General features: G+C 41.3%; 1 protein-coding gene across 3 annotated transcripts; it reads left to right on the forward strand.

Annotated features, from left to right (window-relative positions):
- The first annotated feature begins 209 nt into the window (after positions 1–209).
- On the forward strand, positions 210–20,283 carry GARIN2 (golgi associated RAB2 interactor family member 2). Of its 3 annotated transcripts, none has more exons than XM_077322490.1 (7): positions 210–561; positions 8,222–8,390; positions 9,387–9,586; positions 10,523–10,772; positions 11,393–11,634; positions 14,047–14,099; positions 19,362–19,923. In XM_077322490.1, exons 2-7 carry the CDS (start codon positions 8,307–8,309, stop codon positions 19,418–19,420), a joined length of 888 nt encoding a protein of 295 aa, XP_077178605.1. In that variant the 5' UTR covers positions 210–561; positions 8,222–8,306; the 3' UTR covers positions 19,421–19,923. The 3 variants fall into 3 exon arrangements, with proteins under 3 accessions (XP_077178605.1, XP_077178604.1, XP_077178606.1); XM_077322489.1 differs by having other exon boundaries at positions 214–561; positions 8,239–8,390; XM_077322491.1 differs by lacking the exon at positions 19,362–19,923 and adding an exon at positions 19,930–20,283 and having other exon boundaries at positions 220–561; positions 8,239–8,390.
- Positions 20,284–23,578: the final 3,295 nt, after the last annotated feature.

Genomic DNA, 23,578 nt, shown 5'->3' on the forward strand with positions numbered 1-23,578 from the left:
TGCTTGAAGACAAGCTGTTATTGCAGTTGTGCTGACTGGTTTCAGGTCTACATTTTGAATGTCTGAGCTGTTTTTATACAGCCTCGTATATTTTTGGATTTCTGTGCTTTAACTGTTTTTTACAAGTGTTTTTACTATTTTCTGCAAGTCTTTTTATTCTCCCTTGAAACATCCTGCTCACCTTTTTTTTTCTTATTTCACAGGCCATTGTCCACCACCTGAGAAGACTTATTTTGGTTGACTTTTTGCATGACTCAACTATGCTAATGAAGCATTATTACCTCAGAACACACATGAGACACAGGAAGTCAGTTTATTTTTCAAAACTTTGTAACCAAGTCAACTGTTTGCTCTTGACTAAGCTGATAACCACCTTCCAGGGACAAAGTAATCTGCCAGATGAAGTCATGAAAAATTAAGAAGCACTTGACACCCCATGGAGTAAACCATGGGATGCCAACTCAACTGGTCAGCTTGATAGTTAAAAGTTTGTCAGGCAACTTATCCTCAACTGCCATCAATATCCTGCATCAAGAAATTTTTTTAAAACAAAAAGACAAGGTAAGCCCCTTAAATTCTGTACAGGAACCATAGATCAGTATGAATAATAATTTGATTATATATTGGTTATATTCCATTTATCTGTTTATTCTGTTATTGGTTGTTTTATTAATTATAAAAATTATCTTGTTATTTAGGGGGAAGGCTTTTAATACTACTATTTTAAGTTTAAAATATTTATTGTTTAGATCAGTTTTACTGGTGTTTAGTGGTTATGTTCCAAATTAATAATAACAAAAACAACCTGCAATATGCCACTAATACACAGAATGGAACAGAGTTAAAAATCCCAAGATGTTTAAAGAAAACAAATACAAGAGGGGAACAGAAATCACAAGAAATTAAGAGACTGCCAAATCCATGCATTGTATCTGATAATGGTAACTAATTTTCCACAGCAATGAACCACATTGTTGCATGGCTAAAATGTTCATGGTGTTCCCAATGTCTCATGCCATGATGCTAACACTCCAAAAAGGGGAGGAAATACTGTGAAGAGCAAGCAATGATTGGTAACTCTCCTATATAGCATGTAAACACCCTGAATCACAAAAATAATCCACAATAGCAGTTGGCAAAAACCTACCTAATTCTGCACACGTTGGATAATGCACTTTCTATGAGCTTTTGCAGCTGCATTTTCCTGTGTGGAACAGGATAATCTTCTTCTAAAGTGCATTGAAAGTGCATTATCTAACGTGTGTGGAATGGGCCCTCAAATTACCGTATATAAGCCAAGTTTTTCAGCACAGAATTCACACTGAAAATGTTCTTCTCGGCTTATACACGGATATACACTAACAGCCTGCTCCCAGCCAGCCAATCTGCTTTGAGACTCCTTTGGTGAAAAGCGGGGTACAAAAACCAATAGGTATTCATCCTCTTGACTTTTCTGTATTTGTTGGGGGGGGGCTGGATGTTCTTGTTGACCCTCTTTTGCACTGACAGAGCTAGTTTACTGTTTTTCTTTGAAATAAATATTCAAAAACTTTTAACCTACTGATGCCTCAATTAATGTAAATTTACTAGTAGCTGCTGCATTTCCCACCATTGGCTTATATGCAAGTCAATAAGTTTGCCCAGATTTTGTGGTAAAATTAGGTGCCTCTGCTTATATGCGGGTCGGCTTATATGTGAGCATATACGGTACATCGACTCCCAAATAGGTCCACTCACTGCAGGAAAAGCCTTCCCCAGATTCACTCAATGCATGTTATTCTTTCCCTGCCTGGTGGAAAGTTTCCATGGAGTCATGATGCCAATTTCGGCTGGAACAAATATGCCACAAAGCTATGAATCCTAATAGAAACTAAGAACCAACAGAACTCCCTGGTATGTTTTTCTCTTTGTATATCTTCATCCAAGGTCAATTAGAGCTCACAAAACATCTTCTCATCTTCATATTACTCTGGTGGACTACAGCTTTTCATAAGTAACTTTCAAAACCTGATTCTTCATAATTTTCAGTATTTTCCAAAGAAATACTTAACGGAATCATCAAAACAATTCTTCTACTTTTAAACAATTTGCATTTCTGCAACTGCAGGCATTATACACACTGATGAAATTAGCATGAAACTTTCTAAAATATGTGTTAGGGTCATTTTAACATTAGCAGCAGCACAGGAAGTAGAGTGGGTTTTTGAACCCTGCTTTTTACTACCTGGAGTCTCAAAGTAGTTTACAATCGCTTTCCCTTCCTCTCCCTACAGCAGACATCCTGTGAGGTAGGTGGGGCTGAGAGAGCTCTGAGAGTACTGTGACTGACCCAAGATCACTCAGCTGGCTGCATGTGAGGGAGTGGGGAATCAAACCCAGTTTCCAGATTAGAGGCCACCTCTCTTAACCAATACACCAAGCTGTCTGTCAAATCAAGTGTTAAACTTTTTCTGAGCTGTCCTCCTTCAAGCTATAGATGGGTGATTGCTTGCTTGAATGCTCAGGCTTAAAGGAAAAGTTCCTAGCACACAAAAAATGAGTAAGTCCATCTTTTCCCTGACAAGCTGTGTTTCTGTGTTGCACACATGCTGATGACTTGTCATCTCAGGTCTGGGCAGAGCATTATGATGCTACTGCAACAGGGCAGTATGTCCCTATTACAACATCAATTTTATCTCATCTCTGGATGGATATTAGCATTTGGCTTGGGCAGAATGTTATGGCCTCCTGTTTTCTTTTGTCTCTTCCTTGTAAGGCATTTATTCACCTAAAGCTTTAAATAGTGTATGAGGGGAAGATACAAGATCTCTTTTAGGGAGACACTATATGAAAGCGAGGTATTGGGTGACTATTTACCATAATTGTAACAGTCATTGCTTAGAACGGCCTTTCTCTACTTTTTTACCATTGAGCCTCGAGAAACTCTGGAAGTAGCACAATCATACAGAATATGGTTGAGAAGCATTGTTGTTGTTAGGTGCGAAGTCGTGTCCGACCCATCGCGACCCCATGGACAATGATCCTCCAGGCCTTCCTGTCCTCTACCATTCCCCGGAGTCCATTTAAGTTTGCACCTTCAGTTACTCCATCCAGCCACCTCATTCTCTGTTGTCCCCTTCTTCTTTTGCCCCCGATCACTCCCAGCATTAAACTCTTCTCCAGGGAGTCCTTCCTTCTCATGAGGTGGCCAAAGTATTTGAGTTTTATCTTCAGGATCTGGCCTTCTAAGGAGCAGTCAGGGCTGATCTCCTCTAGGACTGACCGGTTTGTTCGCCTTGCAGTCCAAGGGACTCGCAAGAGTCTTCTCCACAGTTCAAAAGCCTCAATTCTTTGTCACTCGGCCTTCCTTATGGTCCAACTTTCGCAGCCATACATTGCAACTGGGAATACCATAGCCTTGACTAAACGCACATTTGTTGGCAGGGTAATGTCCCTGCTTTTTAGGATGCTGTCTAGATTTGCCATAGCTTTCCTCCCCAGGAGCAAGCGTCTTTTAATTTCTTTGCTGCAGTCCCCATCTGCAGTGATCTTGGAGCCCAGGAAAATAAAATCTGTCACTATCTCCATTTCTTACCCATCTATTTGCCAGGAATTGAGAGGGCCGGATGCCATGATCTTCGTTTTCTTGATGTTGAGTTTCAAGCCAACTTTTGCACTCTCCTCCTTCACCCGCATCAACAGGCTCTTTAGTTCCTCTTCACTTTCTGCCATTAGAGTGGTATCATCTGCATATCTGAGGTTGTTGATATTTCTCCCTGCAATCTTGATCCCAATTTGTGACTCCTCTAATCCCGCCTTTCTCATGATGTGCTCCACATACAAGTTAAATAGGCAAGGCGACAGTAGGCAAGCCTTGCCGAACTCCTTTCTCAATTTTGAACCAATCAGTGATTCCATGTTCAGTTCTCACTGTTGCTTCTTGACCTGCATATAAGTTTCTCAAGAGACAAATAAGATGCTCTGGTATTCCCATATCTTTAAGAACTTGCCACTATTTGTTGTGCTCCACACAATCAAATGCTTTAGCATAGTCAATGAAGCAGAAGTAGATGTTCTTCTGAAACTCCCTAGCTTTCTCCATGATCCAGCGTATGTTGGCAATTTGATCTCTAGTTCCTCCGCCTCTTCGAAATCCTGCCTGTACTTCTGGAAATTCTCGGTCCACATATTGCTGGAGCGTAGCTTGTAGGATTTTGAGCATATCTTTGCTAGCATGAGAAATTAAGTGCAATGGTGCGGTAGTCTGAACATTCTTTGGCATTGCCCTTCTTTGGGATTGGAATGTAAACTGACCTTTTCCAATCCTGTGGCCATTGTTGAGTTTTCCAATGTTGAGAAGCATAGTAGCGTGTATATCCACCAGGGGGCCCTCCCCTTCCCACCCCAGGGGGATGGGCCCACTTCCAGGACTATTATTGGCCAATTGGGGAGGGGTCGACATATATGGTCATATCACCCGATAAAGTTTAACAATTTTTTAAAAAATATAAAAAAATGATTAACTCCCACCCATTCAGGAAACTCTTCCAGGGCCTTCAAGAAGCCCCAGGGTTTCATGAAACCTTGGTTGGGAAAGCCTGGCTTAGTGATAAGATAGTATTTTTGCATTTAAGTTGTTTTTCATGGGATTTGGGGAAATTTATAATTCTCCTTTTTCTGCCACACAAGTCAAGATACAAACATTATAGAACACTATTTAATTAATTTATAGTCCGTGATTTTTTGCTGAGACTCAAGGCAGATTATGCAACTGCAAACAATGCAATAGACAGTATAATAGGTGCAACTAGTAATGGAATAAAACTGGATTATGATCATTAGAGAGCACAGCTCTAAAAACAGTATAGAACACTTTCATACATGTGATAAAGCTGGGCAGCAAAGTCAGATTACAATACAATAAAGGCAATATACTAGACTAGTTTCAAAGCCCCTTTATAAAAAGGGGTTTTGAAAGGGGAGAAGGCGTCAGACCGGCAGGGAGGGAACGCGCGGCTCGCAGTTGCTCAGGCTGGGAATCGGAGGGACCAATCGGCAGGCGCTTCGCGCCTGCCGATTGGTCCCTCCGATTGTCTGTCGTGAGGAAGGGTCCAACCCGGACCCTTCCTCATCACGGACAAAGCCCACCTCTAGGGGGCTTAACGAATTATATAGTCCGTGGCGCCCGTGGCGCCACGGGCTGTTTAAAGATTATATAGCTTTCAGCACATTCTAGGATTGCAATTTCAGAACAGTCTTCAAATACAGCCTCGTGTAGAACACATTACAGTAGTCCACCTGGGAGCTCATTAAATGGATAAGCCACAGTAGCCAAATCTTTCCGTTCTAGGAAGGAAGCATAGTTGGCAAATCAGCTGAATTTGATTACTGCTCTTAATCTGCACCTTAAGAAGATTTGAACTCAAGGTCGTGTCAGACTACATAACTGATCTTTCAGGAGAAATGTAACTGCATCTCAGATAGGTGTTTCATCACTGCACTTGGATTACACAAGTGAGCTCCCATCAAGAGGCAAAACAATCCCCACAACCATTGAATCTCCCCAATAAGCAAGACAGAGTGCCTCTAGTTTCCACATTCCATAGCCAATTCAATAGAGGCATAAAACCTGTATTGTCAAAAGTAGCAAAACCAGTAAGAAGCTGTGAAGTTCAGAAAAATTAGTGAGGTCATTCTTCCAAGGTCACATTCTTTGCTCTGCTGCCTGATAGAGATAGTCAACAAAGTGACTGAAGCAGTACCCAGCTTGAAGACAAAAGGAAATAAATCTAGAATAATCTATACTAATTTTCAAGCATGATTCAAGGTGCCAGGTAGTACATTTTATTATTTATTTATTTATTTATTTATTACATTTGTATACCGCTCTCACCTGAGGCTCAGGGTGGTTCACATGGAACGTAAACAATACATGGAACTTGTTCCTACATCAAATAAAATATAATACAGTACAACAGTGGTAACAAGAACAATAGCAGATAACAGACTACCAAGATAACAATCGACAGGTCCATGGTTCGATTCAGGTACATGGATTCCTAAGAGGGAGGGTTCAAATGGCTGGTAGAAGAGTGGAACTGTTTTAGTTCCATCATGGCCCTAATCTCTGGGAGCTCATCCCACCAAGTGAGGGCCAGGACAGAGAAAGCTCTGGCTTTGGTTGAGGCCAAGTGGGCTTCTTTTGTGCCAAGGATCGTTAGCCAGTTGGCAGTGGCAGAGCACAAGGCTCTTTGAGGAGCGTAGGCAGAAAGGCAGTCCCTCAGGTACAATGAGCCCTGACCCCATATGGCCTTGAAGGTAATTAGCAAAGTCCCAAAGCTTTTTTTAAAGCCTCAAACAGTCTAGGACCATGACTTTCCATTGTCTGTTAACAAAGATCTTCTGGAGAGGCTTTTCTCTGAGTGCCCCCACTGTTAGATGTAGGCTTTTTATCTACCAGCATCTTGCCTCTCGAAGGCCCATTATGCACGGCCGCCGAAATGGCGATTTCGGGTCACATGGAAAACGCGGAGGGGGAAGACGCGACGCACACCAGTTATGCACGGCAAAACGCAGAGTAACCGATTATGCACGCGGCGATTCGGGTGTCGCTTCTGGTTGCGCCCCGGTCACCCGGAAGCTGCGCTTTCTTCCGCGTTTCACGAACGCGGCTTTTTCAGCGGCATGCACCGAAGCTGCGGCCGGTTGCAGCTGACACCGTGCATTATCGGTGATTTTAGTCGCCGCCATTCCACCCCGAATGTGCGCTAAAACACCCATGCATAATGGGTCAAATTGCCTCCCTACAGAAATTTGACTGGTGCCTAGCCAGCCTAGTTTTAGGCATCAGGTGTAAACAATTGTGTTTCTCTCAGGAAACTGGCAGGTTTTTCTTCATCTGGCTTTTGTTCAATTGATGTTTTCATTATTTTTCTGGGTTTGTTATGCTGTTGACTTTTTAATCTGCTTTTTAATTATCAATTTTTTATGTGTCACTTCCATGTTGCTTCTATTAATGGTTCTATTACATTTTAGCATTTCCAAGGGAAAACACTTTAGGAACCTAAATTTTAAACCATTTTAAGTACTGATTAATGTTAAAAGGTTTAAATTAATACTAGTGTAACCAGTCCCCAGGAAACGCTCCTTAGAACATGTAATCTACAATAACCAACTACTTTATGTGTTAGTTACCCACCTGATAAAAAATTAGAAAGAATTCAAAATTAGAACATCTGTTTTTTTCTTTAACTCTCTATAGTACTCTGAGGGCCATTTCACACCCAGAAAATGTAGTGAAGTGTTACTTCTTGCAAACACTTTTTTTTTGACGTTTTATACAACGTCATCAGCATCCAGTGTTCCAGCAGCAAGCTAGCAGGTACATCCTCCATTTTAAAGCACTAGTTGGGGGAATCCACAAAAGTGGATATTGTGCAAGTAGAAGGAGAGCAACCAGCAACCACTAGCAAAATGGCTGTGTGTAACCAAAGTGGCCAGAAGTAACACGATCTCCATCTCCAGCACCCGCCCTCATGCCCCCTCCCTTTCCCTTCTCCCTGGAACGGGGCTTTTCTTCCCCCCCCTTTTATTTTTGTAGCAAGCTGCCTGGAACAATGAATACACATTGCTCCAGGCAGAACAAAAAATATTCCCAACCACCAGTTGGCACACAAACTATGCCTCTCAAACCCCCCTCCCCAAAATCGGGAAAAAATTACTTCTGTTCATCTTCAAGTGTCAAACTTCCAAAACGGGCTAGCATTAAACTATGCACTATGTATCTGTGATTATATGCATAGGCATAGCAGTGGATAAGTTTGTTGTTATTATTATTATTGTTAAACTTATACCCCACCCCTCTTGACAAGTCAGTTTAGGGCAGCTCACAAATACAAGTTTTACTTTTTAAAAAAAGATTGCTTTCCCTTTAAAGCTGGGAGAAAGCTGATTGGCTGCCAGCCTGTCATGATTGACAGGCAGGGGGAGACTCGCTGGCATTGCAAGTCCCTCTCCATAGCCATTTTAATCAGCCGTGCGGAATGCCTAGAAGGGTCAGAAAGCAGGAAAAGAGACAGTGAGGAAGTGAGAAATGGTGTGGGGGCTTTTTTTTATAGCGTTAAGCAATTGTGGCTACTTACCACTATGGTTTTAGAGGTGCAGAATGGTCTTGAGATTGCCGGTCACAGCACTTTCTCTCATCAGCAAATTCTTCCTTGTGTCAGTTTCATTCCCATGTCAGTTTGTCCTTGTATTTAGGGCTAATAAGAAGGAATCAGCTTTGAAGAACCTCACCTAACCAACAGTCTGCAAGTTAGCTACTTATAATGGGAGACCTTCAAAAAATTCTTGATAGAGGAGAGTATCTTCCCTTGCAATCAGTTCCAGTATTTGAAAGCAACTTTATTCAGGTAATCAGTTCTGAGAAAGGTTGTTAGACTAACAATGTAGCAGAGTATGAGTTATTTATTTTATGTATTTATTCATTTATGTATAGTTTGTAGTTATAATACCCTCCAGCAAGAGGAACATGTTAACTACAGTGGGATCCATTCCCAAAGATGTTTACTCATAGAGTTGCTGCAATGGTTTGTTAGTATAAACTGCCCAAACCAAAATTCATTAGATAACCAGTCCTCTTATAGCTCCCAGTCCTGCTCAGTCGTTATTGGAATGCTCCAAGCTCTAGACCAAGTTGCATGTTGTGACATGTACCTCTCTCCATAGGCATGGTATTTTCTTCACCACCAGCCACCTCCTTCTCCTCTGCCAGATGTTGCCTTTCCCTGTGGCTCTCTCCGCTGCTTCTACCACTGCCAAGGGCCTGTCTGCCTTCCCACCTTTCTATGTTTGCCTCCAAAGAACATGTAGAAATGCTCTCTTCTTTCCACTATATCTAGCATGTCTTCCACTCCTCTATCTCCATTGGCTGCCAGTAATTCCAGATAACTCTATTGAGTAATGGATCCCTCCCCAGGGTTGGACACTCCTTCCTAGTTCAGTGGAGGCTAGACGGAAGGAAAGTTTGCTAATTTAGAAGTTTCCCTTCCTTGAGGACAGGCCCATCTCTCCGCTCCAGCACCAGTGAGCGCCCAGTCTTCCTATCAAAGACCCACAAAAAAAATCTATACACACTTACCCCCTCCAAATTTCAAACTAGCCAAAGTCACTCAGATCCTGTTTATAGGAACAGCAAAAATAAGAAAGAAAGAAACAGGAGAATGAAACAAAGAGTTGTATATATAGTCAACTTTATTATCCATGCTAACAAATCTAATCATTCTTTTCTAACTTTAGGTCCACATTGTTGTTAGTTCTTCTCTTCCTGAATCCTAATAGTAATGCAACAGGTTTCAGCTGCTCTTGAAATACCATTATTTAATGTGCTTTAATATTATTTTTACAAGGTCAATAGAAGAGGTGAATCGATTTACCTTCATAATCGGCCCAACTATGTGACAATGGGTGTCTGTGCCTCCAGTCCAAATCTGTCGTTGCCAAATGTGATGCTGCTTGGACACACAGTGCCTGTATCCTCCCAGGAAAACATTTCAACATGTTCATCATATACACAGTCATATTCAGAGGATGAGCTAGTACTCACCAGGTATGTTAGTACAGGGGGAAAGTGAAACGCGGACACACGAAGCATGTATTCCAGGTGCTTTGTCATACCATGCTACAGGGGGTTGGGCAGGGCAGGAAGTGGGGAGTTCTGACTAAATCTCTCCAGCAGTTACAGGTTTTCCTAACTATTGAAATCATAAGACATACACAGAAAAACAGTTACTCTCCTTCTGCCAATGTTTTTCAGCAAGGCATGTCTGCATTGCACCAGCAGTGAAGTATTCAGTACACAAGAGTTTGTCTACTTGATAGGGCATGCTCACAGAGGGGATAAAGGTTTGATGGTTCTTTCATCCCACCTTCAGTGGCAAAGTCCTATTGAAAATATGCTTGATTCTTTGAGCCTACCCAAGGGTCAGCAAGAGGACTAATGCTAAATCTTTGCTCTAAGCTCAAAGCATGAGGCTTGTGGCAAGTAGACACAGGAATAGAGCCAACCAATGTACTAGGATTTGTTAACTAAGCTACACATTGCCAGAGTTTCAATTAATAGCAAGCATATTTGCAGTAGAAACCATAATGGTCACGATAACCCTGGTCAATATGAAACAATAAATGAGTCATTTGTATTCAAAATAGAATACAAACACAGTACTTTCAAATACCCTGGAAGAGATATTTCCCCCCACAAATGGCAGAGCAGCATCCGCACTGAGTGATGTATACTGCATGCATTTATTTTATGCTGCACACACGATGATGATAAAATTACTGTTCCATCATCCTATTGGTTCTGAACAGCTGTGTGACAAGCTACAACAACTGAGAGAAGTTTGGCTCAGTCCAGAGTGAACTGCACACACATAACCAAATCTGTGCCCTTTCAGAAATGAGTACAGTTCCAGATCACTTGTCCATGCTCTTAATTCCAGTGTCTCCTCCCCTTTCAAGTACTCACATGAGAATTTTCTTATAGGTTCTTACCCTTGAAATACGTGAACATTTCTATTCACTCTCTTAAGAGGAACCGCATCAAATTAAAGCTGGTGAGTGGCCGTGCCTACTACTTAGAGCTCTCTGGTCCACCACAGAAACAGGCATTCCTTTTCCGTCAATGGATACGACTCATCAATGTTCTGAAATCTAAGAATCCCGATGCCAGTATTGTATTTAAAAATTTTGAAATGCAAGAGGAACCGAAAGCAATCAGCAACAAACAATGGAAAGTGAGTATTACTCAGGCAGGCACTTCCACATAGACGAGGATTATTGGAAAAACAAGACCTTGGTTATTGAAGGCATACAACATATATATATATATATATATATATATATATCTCAAAGTCATCAATGTTAAGGCCCATTTAAAAATCCCAGTACAACAGGGCCTGCAATAATAAGCCCCTATGCGGATGACAAATGCCCAGAAAAGCACCTTACACTCAGGCGGGACAGCCACCCTAACTGGGTGTTAAGGGCTGAGTGGCACTTACGCCATGAGACACGCTCCTCCTCTAAGGCCTTACCTGAAATATATTATGTGGAACAGAAGATTTAATTATCTTGGTATTTGTAAAAAGGGGAACTTTTTGAAGGGGAACCTGTATTAGTGCTTTCTTTGGAATGTTATCAAACTATTAAGGCAATGGGGTCCGTATCTACATGATAAAGATTCTATTTCCTTGTCAACGTTGCTGTAAATGCAAAGATATTCACACTGCCAATAACTAATAACTGTGACCACCTCACTGTTGTGAATTCACAGAAACTCAACTCTGCTGTCAACTCTTATCCTATACCCAGTTTTTAAAAACTATATATTGTTTGCTCCTTTCCCTCCCCAAAGAGAAACAATCAAGAACAGCCTGTCTGGGACCAAGAGAAAAGGCGTGGACCAGAGACAGCACCAATCCTTAAACAAGTATCTTCCAAGCGAGTCACCATTTCTGACATTAACCACATTGGAAACAGCAGAGGCCAAGAGGCAGTTTCTTCCTACAGCTTCATCAGAAAATCCAATGTGGACTCAGAGAAACAAACTAAACAACATCAAGAACTAAGGAAGAATGACTCCAAGATTAAATTAAGGTATGTGGGTTACATAGGAATAATATTAGTACAAATGGTTAATCTTGACTTTCTTTCAATATTATTTTGCATTAGATTCATCTGTTTAGTAACACAGCCTTTAAGATTATAAAGATCATTTGACTTCTATCATTTAAAAGAGCTATGAACCTCTACTCTGTTCTTTAGAATTTAACATATTAGAATTGGCCCAAAGGTGTGAGACCCTTGGACAGAATAAGATACCTAGATGTGCATGTCCCTCACTGTATGTTACTGTCTTGCCAGGTCAAAGTGGCAAATGGTTCTTTTATTAGGATTTGGAAGCAATAAGCACACTGGTGTAGAGGTAGATGAGTTGTGATTTATTTAGTATAATTAGCAGGCAATTGCAACACAGATTTTCAGTTACATCAATCAACATCAAATCCAATCCCACCCTTTCATACTCACCTAATAAGCAGTCTCTAATTTCTAATCAGCCACTGGGAGCCCGGTCAGCAGCAGAAATTGTGACCCCTAGCCAGGGATGTGCAGTGTCTGGACCCGACCTACACAGAGCTCCCAGTGTTCAGCTAACATAAGGTGACCAGATGTCCTGCCTTTGGCGGGACAGTCCCGTCTTTGGGGGCATTTTCCCCATGTCCCTCCACGTTTTTAAGATGTCCTGAGGCATTCTCCAGGCAGCCCAGCAGACAGGCCGGGCTCAGAAGGCCCCCACGCAGGCCCCCGGGCTCCAGAGCGGGGAATGCGTGGCACCGCCATTCCTGCCGGCTAGCGGCAGCTGCGGGGCCCTGCAGGGCAGCGGCAATGCCTCAAGGTCTCCCACATCTCAAGCCCCGCCCTGGAACCCGGGGGCCACCTGAGCTCAGCCCACTGCGGGAGGCCTTGCCTTCCACTGCCGCTGCCCTCCAGCGGGCTCTTCGACCCTCTTCCAGGTCTCCGCCTGCCTGGTCTCCGCGGGATGACAGGGCAGCGGGCTCCAGCTTGCTCTCACCCTTCTGCAGGCAGCTCTCTGGTGGCGTCTTGGTGGCGCAGTAAGTCGGGGAGGGGGGAGGGAGAGTTCACCTGCTGCCGCCGTTGGCACCGCCGTCGGCACCGCCGTCACTTTTGCTGCTGCTGCCGCTATCACCCCGCCGGCCCGCCACCGCCCTTCTGAGGAGGGAGGGGGGAGGAAGGGAAAGCCCACCTGCTGCCTCCGCCACTGCCGCCTCCGCATTGCTGCCACTGCTGCCATCACCCACCGCCCTTCTGAGGCCAGTCAAGGACGGCCTGGGGAGCGGGGAGGGGGGCCCGAATGCCGCTGCCACCATGGCGGCAGCAGTGCATCCCGACCTGTGGCCCCAGAAATCTGGTCACTTCAAGCTAACAACTAGTTTTTAAACTACAACTAAAAGCCCCAAACAGGGGAGGGGGCCTCTTACTTCCCAATACGTCATATTAGGAGTATTTTTCATAAGGAAAACAGAGGCCTGTGATGTCTCCCAATTATACCGCACCGCCTGTTGTTAACGAGCTAAGATCATATGAATCTTCACTCAGCTTCCTGCATCCAGGTTCAAAAGGTTGATTCAAGCATTTAAGTTCCCTGCATTTTACAGATGTAATACTCATTTTTATAGGTGTTACTTAAAAGACACCTTCAGTGTCTCATGTACCATTTCTAAATCTAACTAATATGATGCAGTAAATGGAAAAGAGCCATTTCTAAATTGAATGTTCTTTCTGGCCAATATGATTTCTTCCTTCAATTAAACAGTCACATTCCCTTCTCTGTACAATAGAAAGACGGTTACTGGCATGTTGTATTGGATAGTTGTGCACTTGAAGCTATTTTCTGGATTGCAAATGCCTGCTAGGATTTATCAGTAATTCCAAATGGGCCATGAGCCTTAAAAGCTGGAGAACTATAGGTCTATGGTTTGTGTTTCTTTTTATGTTAGCATGAACACATATATCCAACAAAGACAGAACAGCTAGGTGTATGGGTGATTTGTCAGTTTCCAAATTATGAAGGGGGAACTAAATGTTATGTTAAGAATGTGGCCTCAAATTCCAGAGCCTTTATTAAGTAACAAGAATGCAGGGACTGAGGGTATTTTCAGGGAAGAAATGCTGACCCTACCCTCTGTTTCCCTACCCTCTGTTGTTTACCACACAACCCCGACCACGTCTCTTCCAAGTTAGTTTACTTCCAGTTGTGAAATAACCCCATGATCTAAACATGGGGATAAAACAATAAGACAGGAAGCACTGGACACTGGAAGGGTTCAGAACATGCACAATGTTCCCCCAGCAAATGCCCCTAATTTCATTCATTTTGAATCCACATTTGCTGACATCATATAAAGTGTTGTCTTGAATTATGGTGTAATTTGTAACCTTTTTGGTGTGTGTTAACTCTTGCAGCTTAAAACTTATCTATTTTTTTAGTTCTAGGGAACGAGAGCCATTTTCTTATTCAGAAAAAAGATTACAAACTTCAGGTATGAATTCAATGCTGTTTGAAATTGCTGTGTATTTTCCTATTCTGCCCACCTAGCAGATTTATCCCCTCCCCCCATGTTTCTCTGTGACAGATGTGAGTTCTAAATCATGCAACTGAAATCTCTGGCTTTTCTCTCTGTCTGGTATGTCTAGCAAACCTGATTCTCTAAGACATAGTAGATGATTTCTCCCACATTCTATGTCCTTCCCAGAATGTTCACAATGGCTTTTGTAATCAGGAGTGTTAGTTCCTAAGAGCTGCCACTCAGATCTACATTTCATCCATTCAGTGATGCAGGAATGCCTGCACAATAACAGTCTGATAGCATATTGTGTGCATTATCCACTGTTAAAAGGGTTTTTTTCTTACATAAACAATTAATTGATTTGGCTGTTGTACCTACTTGCCGAGCATAGGAAAAAACTGGCATTGACCTTGTCACTGGGAAATCCTCAGCTGGGTTGATTTAAAGACTGTGCTGCCTCCGTGTGACTCAGAGTCCCTACCACCCTACAGCTTTGTGTGTCCTGTGCTTTCTATTGCCTGTCTAATTAAATTGTATGGATTAAAATATTTATATCCTGTCTTCCTGCAGCTCAAATCAGCTTTTAAACATCAGGAGGGCTGCACACAAACTTGCAGATTAGTTTGTGTACATGTGTATCTATACCCTTCATTCATACACACACACACACACACCCTTATAATGCTCCCATACATTCAAAGGCCCTTCGCTTTGTGTAGTGCTATTTTAATAAACTTCTGACCAAAAGTAAGTTTATAGACATTGTATGCCGTCTGAGCAACTGAGTCAACTCAGTCAATTGAAGCCAGAAGTCTTAAATACAGCTATAGACATGCCTCCAAGTGGGGGGGGAGTCGTCCTATATGCCGGGTGCACTTCAGTTGGGATAAACATAGCTGCCCATAGTGGCTTCCCGATGCTCGCCCGGTACCCATAGTGGCCTCCTGATGCCCACCCACCTCATTCTACATACCATGCAGTATCGCGCAGTATCCAGCGTGGCTGCAGCGGGTCATCAGCGTGGCTGCAGCGAGCATCAGCAATGAGACAGGGATGCCAGCCTTTTCGGCGTGACCAGCCCGTTCTGCTTGGCGGAAAGCAGCAGCGCTCTGGCCCGCCCCTTGTCTACGCAGAGCTCGCACCTGCGCACTAGTGCTCGTCACAGGGAGATGCAGGGGCGCGCCAGAGGCGCTGCGGCCGTACAATGGTGACAGACTATATTTTGAGTGGAAATGTTGGGGGGTCGTCTTATACACCCAGTCGTCTTATACGCCAGCAAATACGGTATATATATACCTGCAAGTATAGGAGTAACATTTACTCGTAATGGGAAAGAAAAGTTGCACCCCTCTATAGGTCTACCACATATTACATTTTGCAAGGCACTGACATAGTCCTCTCTTGCACCTGAAGTAGGCTTATGCTTATTCAGTGCAAATTTAAGCTGAGAGAACCAAGAAAGGTTTTAAGAGAAATCAAACCTTCAGATAACAACATTCCTAACTTGTTTGATATTAGAGTTTGCTACAACAATTCTGCAAGACTTAAATTTTAGGGGGAGGCGGGATTTTTGATTTATTGTAGTTTATTTGCAGTTTTTCATCTAAGCAGCAATTCTAAAAATGTCTCAGATTCAGGTCTCTTCAGACCAGTCTTAGGATGGGAAATACGAACATAATCATCAGCATAAAGCAACAGTGTTAATTCTTTTGAAGCTAAAATGGGAGCATGAAACTCTGGGGATGAGAGGCTCAACGATCATTTAAATATAGATTTAAAAGGAGGAGAGCTAGCAGACAACCTTGCCTAACCCCCATTGATACGAAAGCTGTCTGAAAGTTGCCCACAGAGAACTTGAGCAGTTGTATTAGTGTGTAATGTCTTAATTATCCAAAGTTTTATCAATCGATAAACCCTTTAGTTTCTCCCATAGCTTTATCTGACTGATTGAATCAAATTTACTCTTAAGATTTAGCATTGCTATTTACTTTCCTTATAAATGGAGTGGTCAGTGGTGGAAAATCTTCTCTTGAAACCAAATTGTTCCCAACCTAAAATATTAGTTTCAATCCATTCCACTAATCTTTGAAACAGAAGTGAAGAGTCAAATTTCTTGACACATGATACAAGGCTGATCAGATTTTAATGACATAAAGTCCAGCGTGCATAATATTGATCAAGACATGGGCATGTCAGGTAAAATCTGCTTTTGTGGTCTACAAAGGTAACATTCGGTGTGTGGGCATGAGTCGTGTCTATGGTTATGGCAGGTATGAAGTAGACATCATCCTGTTCCCCACATAGGCAAGTCATCATACACATGTGTTCTATTTGATTGGCTTGTCAAATATATATCTTCTCCATGAATCATATTTTGTATGAGGTAGCTGATAGCACTTACATTTCTCCTTTCTCAACTTCAATCACATCAGTTCCTTTTGTCTGACAAATTCCACCCAATTATGTGCTGTTGTCTGTTGTCATTCTGTTTTCTACTATAACTCTTGTGTAAGGTGACCAGATTTTAACATTGGTAAAGCGGGACACCATTGACCGGGGGGATTCTTGATTAAAAATTTGGTCTATATGGAGCAACAAAATGTTTCATAGAACGCAAAAATAGTATTGAAATATATATTTTTTAATTTCAACGTAAGTACAATTTGCCAGGCACCCCCAGATGTCCCTCCAAAAGTGGGACAATCTGGTCACCTTACTCTTGTGTAAAGTATAGAACAAGCTTACTCATGCGGTTCTTCTCTCAAAGATGAGAGGAACATCTTTTTATTTTCGTTTTTGACAGCATCTGTCACCTGTTTGGTGACCTGTAGGAGATCCAGAGGTACAGAAGGAGTTTATGCCCACCTCCAATATCTTATCTGACCCTCATATAAAAATCAAAATAAAGCAGAAAAGCTTTAAAAGTTAATGCTTACGATAACCCCAGATAGACTTTCTTTTAGCCTTCTAGGCATCTTGAGAGAGGCAGGTGGAGATAATTTATATCTATAGGCATTGCATGCAATAGATAAAAAGGGGTTAGTACATCAGAATCATAGGCATTCAAATGGCAAAGAAAAACATTCCAAATATTGGTTAAAAACCAACTTTACAAAAACAAAAGGAACATATTTGTATATTTACAATATTCTAAAAATCCATTTTCTAAAGCCATATATGGGGCCAGGAAGGCTACCTGCTAAAGCACAAGTTCTCTGAGAGAACTATAGCCATATTTTTCAACAGGCTGATGCTAACGTTTAATGCAATTGTAATTTTTAAAATCATTATTATCTTATTTATTAGTCTTAGACTCACACACCCTTATTGTATTTAAATTTCCACTACTTGAAATTGAGAACACATTTCTGCCTTATTTCTCTAACAAATAGAATTGTACTAGTCAGCCAAAATATCCTCCCTGCCAAATATCAAGCAGATTGGAGAAAAGGGTTCCCCTGATACAGGAAATTAAGATTATCAATTGCAAAATATGCATATGATAACACTGAGATGCAAGTAGGCTTTCTCATTGATCTCTCATGTTAACAAGATCTCAGATTCTTTATCAGAGTTATCTCACATCTCATGTAGTTTGGTTCTATCTTTCTTTGAACGAGGGAAGTGCTAGATGAACATACCAATGCCAGTGGAAAATGTATAGGACAATTCACAATACTGGGCAAGAAGCTGATAGAAATGTAAACTGTTATATTCCCATCACTTTAATTCCCTGTTAAATTGACTTACAAAGAAATCATGCAACTAAAATTAAATTATATGGAAGTTAAATTCTAGGTAATGCAACCATATGGTAAAGTGGATATAACAATTTTTTCAAGGATTCTACAGCCTAGGTTAAAATAGGATGTTTTTGTATTTCTCACTAAAAAAAATAATACGTAGTCTGGTAGGCATAACTCCTGCAGAGAGTGACACATGCAAGGTCCTATAGTCCTTAATATCCTACTGCCTCTCAGCACTAGGACTAAGGGGCACCATATTATGAAGGTTTGAATCCACACCCCATATCCTCCCTTGCCCCCCTCACCCCAGTTTCTCAGGGCTCAAATTGCAGGGGTGCCAATTGATCTTAAATATAGTTCTTAAGTATAGTTCTTGATTGTGGAAGGCCCCTGCATTTTCCATGCTCTGGTCTCAACCAAAGACCTGGCAGAAGAGCTCTGTTTTACTGGGCTTGAGGAACCGCGAAAGTTCTTCCAGGAGCTCATTCGACCAGGTTGGGACCAGGACATTTATCCTTTAAAGCTTGACATGGCTTGGGACCCAGGTATCTGAAAAATTGCCTTCTTCCATATGTTCCTGCACGGGAATTAGGATTGCAGGGAGATGCCCTCCTTGACTGTTTTGTGTTTGGTGGGCACCTGAGAAGGGGTCTTTTCTATGGCAGCTACCCAATACGGAACAACCTCCCTTAAGCAGGTGCACCTGACTCCTTCATTGTCGTTCTTCAGGAGACAGCTGAATACAGTATTATTTAGAACTGCTGTTTGATTGATTTAGATTTTTATTATTAGCAATTTTCAGTGGAGTTTTTAATCAGTGAGTTTTATAATAGTTTTTATTGTGTCTTTGTATCATTTTATTTATATTGTAAGCCACCTTGAGTTCCAGAAGGGAGAAAGGCAGCTAGCAAGTGTTTTAAATAAAATAAAAAACAAAAGGGATATGAAACATCACACATTTCAACTAATTTCAGTTTCAGGAGAAGTGGGATTTATAGTAACAGAAATGTTACTATATGTTATTGTAAAGGGTTAACTATGCTAGTCTGTTGTAGCAAAATAAATGTCCAGTGGTGCCTTAAAAACTAACCTCATTTATTTCACTATTGAGTTTTTTTGAGTCACAGTTCACTGCCCTTGAAGGATACTGGCAATTTTTATTCATAAATTTCCTTATGATAAATACTGCTACTTTAAAATCCCCAAAATCATCAGGGCCAAAAAAGCCTTTTAGGTTTTCCTATTTGGATCAGTGGCCAATTTTTTTTTAACCAAAGAGTGCCAGTGCTGCATGCAAAGACATGCATAACAATTCTTTTCATTATATATTGTCCATTAGTGTAGGAGAACTGAGAGTATTGGTGTGTTTTGTGAGTTTCTGCAGGACGCTTCCTTAAACGATCAGAAACTGACTCTCCTCATTATTTTCTTTTTCTCTTCTTTACACCATCACTTTTTCCTGCTATGCTGAATTCTTCATACTCCTTAGCTGTTACTAGTGCAACAGTCTTCACTCTCATTAACCTCTCTTTTCCCATTCTGCTCTAAGTTACCTCTTAATTTTCTTTTATATTACCTCTTATTTCAATATGTCTTGAATCCACCACACCTTCACCCTTTCATTCTGTTTTGCTCTCTATACTCTTCTCCAACTCCTATATATTTTTCTCAACCTTCTCCTGCAAATTATGTTCTCCTTCCCATAGGCCAACTTGTGGTCTCCTCAAGAAATATCAGCTGTCCATTGGGATATTTATTATATCAAATAGGTTACATGACAGCACTTCAGAACTGACAAAACAATGCTCATATCAGACATGTTTACCTTAATCTAGCTGAGATTATATCTGACGTCTCCCTCTTTGAATTGGACAGCTGAACACTGAAGAGGTTTCCTAAAAATGGACAAGTAGTGCCATGATTAAATAAAAATTTGTCTAAATCCATGTCCCAACCTGATTCTTCAAATTCTCTCTGTATTTACTGGCTCACCATCTTTCTTTATTCTCTGCTCTCCTCAACTTTATTTTCCTCATGTTCCACCTGTTTCTTTACAGGAATCCTCAAGAATGTCAGTAAGCCTGAAGTTCTTTATTACAAGTAACACTGAAAATGGATTCTCAGATACAGAATGAAAAGAAACTGAAGATAACAAGTGAAAGAAGAAAATAGATGTACAGATGGAGATGAGTAGAAATATAGAACCCGGAGAGCTGTTCAGTTCCAATATTACAAAATTAAACATTATTGTAACCACATGTTTTGCAAGTGGAAAGAAGCTTCTGGGTGGATTTGTCTAGTGATGCTCATTATTTCTGAGGATATAAGAAATAATTGACTCAAGCAAAAGGCTCAAATATGACTTCCTTTAAATACTTCTCCCTAAATAAATTTCTCTTTTATATGAGTAATATATATAGTTCAGACAGAAGTGATGTCCAGAGCACTGTCTGTTTTTTCATGATTATTGTCACTCAGCCACCAGGATAGATGTTGACAGGATCTTGGGATCTGTGAAGACTACCACCTTAACTTTGAACTTTGTCCATTCTGGTTACTGAAATCATGTTTAGATCACATTAATGAGTCTTTAATGTCCATCATAAAGCAATAACGTAATCAGTCTCTCAAAGAGACTGATACATTACCTTACATTACTTATAAAAACATTGCTAGAGAAGAATGATGTGGCCAGTTATCATGTGGTCTTTGGTTTGGCCTTCCTGGACAAGAGGATTGATGGAAGGACCCAAATTCTTCTTGGATAAACCCCTCTGATCTGAACCCTTTTCAGTCTGATTTCAGGTGTCAGGCTATAGGATGGAGGGGCACTAGTAGCTTTAGTTGATTATCTCCATTTGTTGCTGTTACAGAAGAGAACAGATGAATCTCCCTTGGGAGAGAATTCCATAACTTTGGTGCCATGATCAAGAAGGCCCTTTTTTAGGTTATTACCTCTTCTAACCTCAGTTGACAAGGGGCCCCAGAAGCAGGACCTCCAAAGATGACCATAGTGTCTGGGCAAATTCATACAAATTAGGCTATCCTTACGATATATTAGTCCCAAGCCATAAAAGACAAAAAACAGTATCTTGAATTTGGCTTAGAAACAAACTGAGAGTCAATGAAAGTGGAGCAAAACTGAAGTGATATGGTCCTTGCAACTAACTCCATTCAGCATTCTACACTAATTATAGTTGCTGGATACTCTTCAAGGTCAGCCCCACTTACAGCACATTGCAATAAGTCTAATGTACATGGTACTTGGCCACACACCATAATGGCAAGATCTCCCCCCCCCCACAGGAAAGTTTGCAGCTAGCTCACCAACTGAGGCTGGTGAAAGGCCACCACTAACATCTGTTTTTCCAGCTGGAGGCCTAGGTCCAGCAGCATTCTCAAGTTATGAACCTGTTTGTTTTTATGGAGAGTGCAACCCCATATGAAACAGGTGATACCTCAGTTACTGGACCAATTCTTCCTCCCATCAGCAGCACCTCCATTTGTTATTTGTTTATTTGTTTAGATTTCTATACCGCCCATTTCTTTGCAGCTCTGGGCAGTTTATATAGAACATTCTATAACTTACATGGAACATTATACAGACTGTAACATCAAAGCAACTTTCAGTAAAGCATCAAAAGATTACAACACCACATTTATAATATAAATAACAATTAACTAACACTGGGAGGTTAATTATTTCAGTCATTGGGGGAGTCTGGGGAGCAAGTGTTCTGAGTCGGTTGGCCTCAAGTGAATGCCTGTGGAAGTTCAGGCAGGGTTCTGATCTCAGGGAGCTCGTTCCACCAGGTGGTGGACAGGACCGAGAAAGCTCTGGCCCTTGTTGAGGCCCGACGCGCTTCTCTGGGACCAGGGATCCGTAGCCAGTTGGAGGTGGCAGAGCGTAAAACTCTTTTGGGGGTATACGTGTCAGCTTGCTGGCCCTCATCCATCCAAAAACTGCTTAACACACTGGTTCACAGTTTCCACAGTTTTCCTGGGATTTGCTGGAAATGCCAAGAGATTTGGTTCTCATGCACTATTATACAAAAACAGATGGATCAAAAGGTGAATAGATGCAATGTAAGCTTTTGCATCAGCTATGGTTGCTAGTAAGGGGTAGGAGTTTTCTGATGCCCCATTTCAAACTGAGGCCTTAGCTGCTATGACACAAATCACTACTTAGAACTGTTGCAGTTTTAGATATCTCTGTGGATCAGTCCGGGACCAAGGTGCCAATCATTGCCCCCTGTTTCTATCCTGGACTCAGCCCACCGCCCTTAGCCTTACTGTTATATTTATACTGCTCCCTTAGCGGTTTACAGATATCTGAAAATAGAGCCATCTAGCTGAGTCAGTCTAACTGAAAAGTATTAGACCTTAATAACCCAAGTAGTTTCATCTTGCTCAGGGGCTATTGTTGTTACCTAGGTGGTTCATTATAACATTCTAATTCTGTCATAGTAATTGTAGAAAAATCAATTTTAGTTTATTATGTTTAGAATACCTCTGCCTGAGTAATTGGTTTTGTGTGACATTTCAGTCTCTTCCTCTACAAGATAATAGAGCATTGTACACTGTAGACATTTGTTAGAATCGCTGTTAGAATTGTACACGGATAAATATCTAAAATACCAAAATAGTATTATTTGGAAGTAGACCAGAAGTGGTTACCATGGCAAAAATCAAGTCCTACAATGTTTTTAATCTGAACATATATTTGTCTCTAAAAGTGGTTCTGTTTTTGCGGCCTTTAAGCTTTCATCTTCTGTATATCTTATTACTGATAGTCCTTGCCCAGCTCTACTACCTTGACCATCCAGATTTTTGAAGTCACCATCATTACTTTGGCTGCACTTAAGTTTGTATATTGTTTCTTCCACCACTGCCACTTAAAGTATTCTGAACATGTTTTCTGCAAGTATTCCCTGCCATCAATTCCCCTTTTCCACCCACTGGATTGGAGCAAACTAGTTTTTCCACTAGTGAAAAATGGAGAATGTGATCTTTTTCTGATAATCAAAAATTCTATGCTGGGGGTTCTGAGACCTGCATAGGCAAAAACCATCAGAGATGGAGGCTGCAAAGTAAGGAAGATAATTAAGTGAGCTTGAGTAAAAACATTAGCTGGATCTACTACATATTTCTCAACTACAGAAGTTACATACAATTTGGAGGAATAGAATCAGCCAAACTATTGCTGGCAAAGGATGGTGCTTTTTGGGAGTGATGCAATGTGCTGACATCACCCAAAAATGTCAGCACTTTAGAAATGTTGGGAGGTAAAACTCTATAATAGAATTTGCTTCTAACCATAGTTTAGCCCCCAAACCAGGGTGTCTCCACCCCCATGTGCTGACGTCACTTCCGCGTGACATCAATTTGTCATATTAAAATCTGTCATTCTTCCAATTTGGGGTAAATTGGGGGGATGGGAGGGGACAAACGGCAGTAGGGAACCCCACCCAGACCAGTAGACTTTGCAACCCTAATTGTCACTGAAGCTGGAACATTCCTCATGGATGCTTATTCAAGGTGCATCTTTTTCCCATACGCAGAGGGACCAGAAAAATAACAAGTACCTTTTCACTGAGAATACAGAAAGCATGGCCAAACCATCATCTGCCAAGGAAACTGAACAGACAAACTATTCCATTAGTACTCAGACATTTCTTTAAAAGGTACTAAATCATCCAAGTTCTC

This window comes from Paroedura picta, chromosome 2, assembly GCF_049243985.1.
Source record: "Paroedura picta isolate Pp20150507F chromosome 2, Ppicta_v3.0, whole genome shotgun sequence".
Lineage (NCBI taxonomy): Eukaryota > Metazoa > Chordata > Lepidosauria > Squamata > Gekkonidae > Paroedura > Paroedura picta.

What these genes read in the sequence shown, in the direction of transcription:
- GARIN2 (XM_077322490.1), top strand. Translation starts at nt 8,307, where the DNA reads ATGGGAGACCTTCAAAAAATTCTTGATAGAGGAGAGTATCTTCCCTTG. An exon ending in TTGAAAGCAACTTTATTCAG is followed by an intron (nt 8,391 to 9,386) that starts GTAATCAGTTCT and finishes TATTTTTACAAG; the next exon opens with GTCAATAGAAGAGGTGAATC. An exon ending in TCAGCAACAAACAATGGAAA is followed by an intron (nt 10,773 to 11,392) that starts GTGAGTATTACT and finishes CCCTCCCCAAAG; the next exon opens with AGAAACAATCAAGAACAGCC.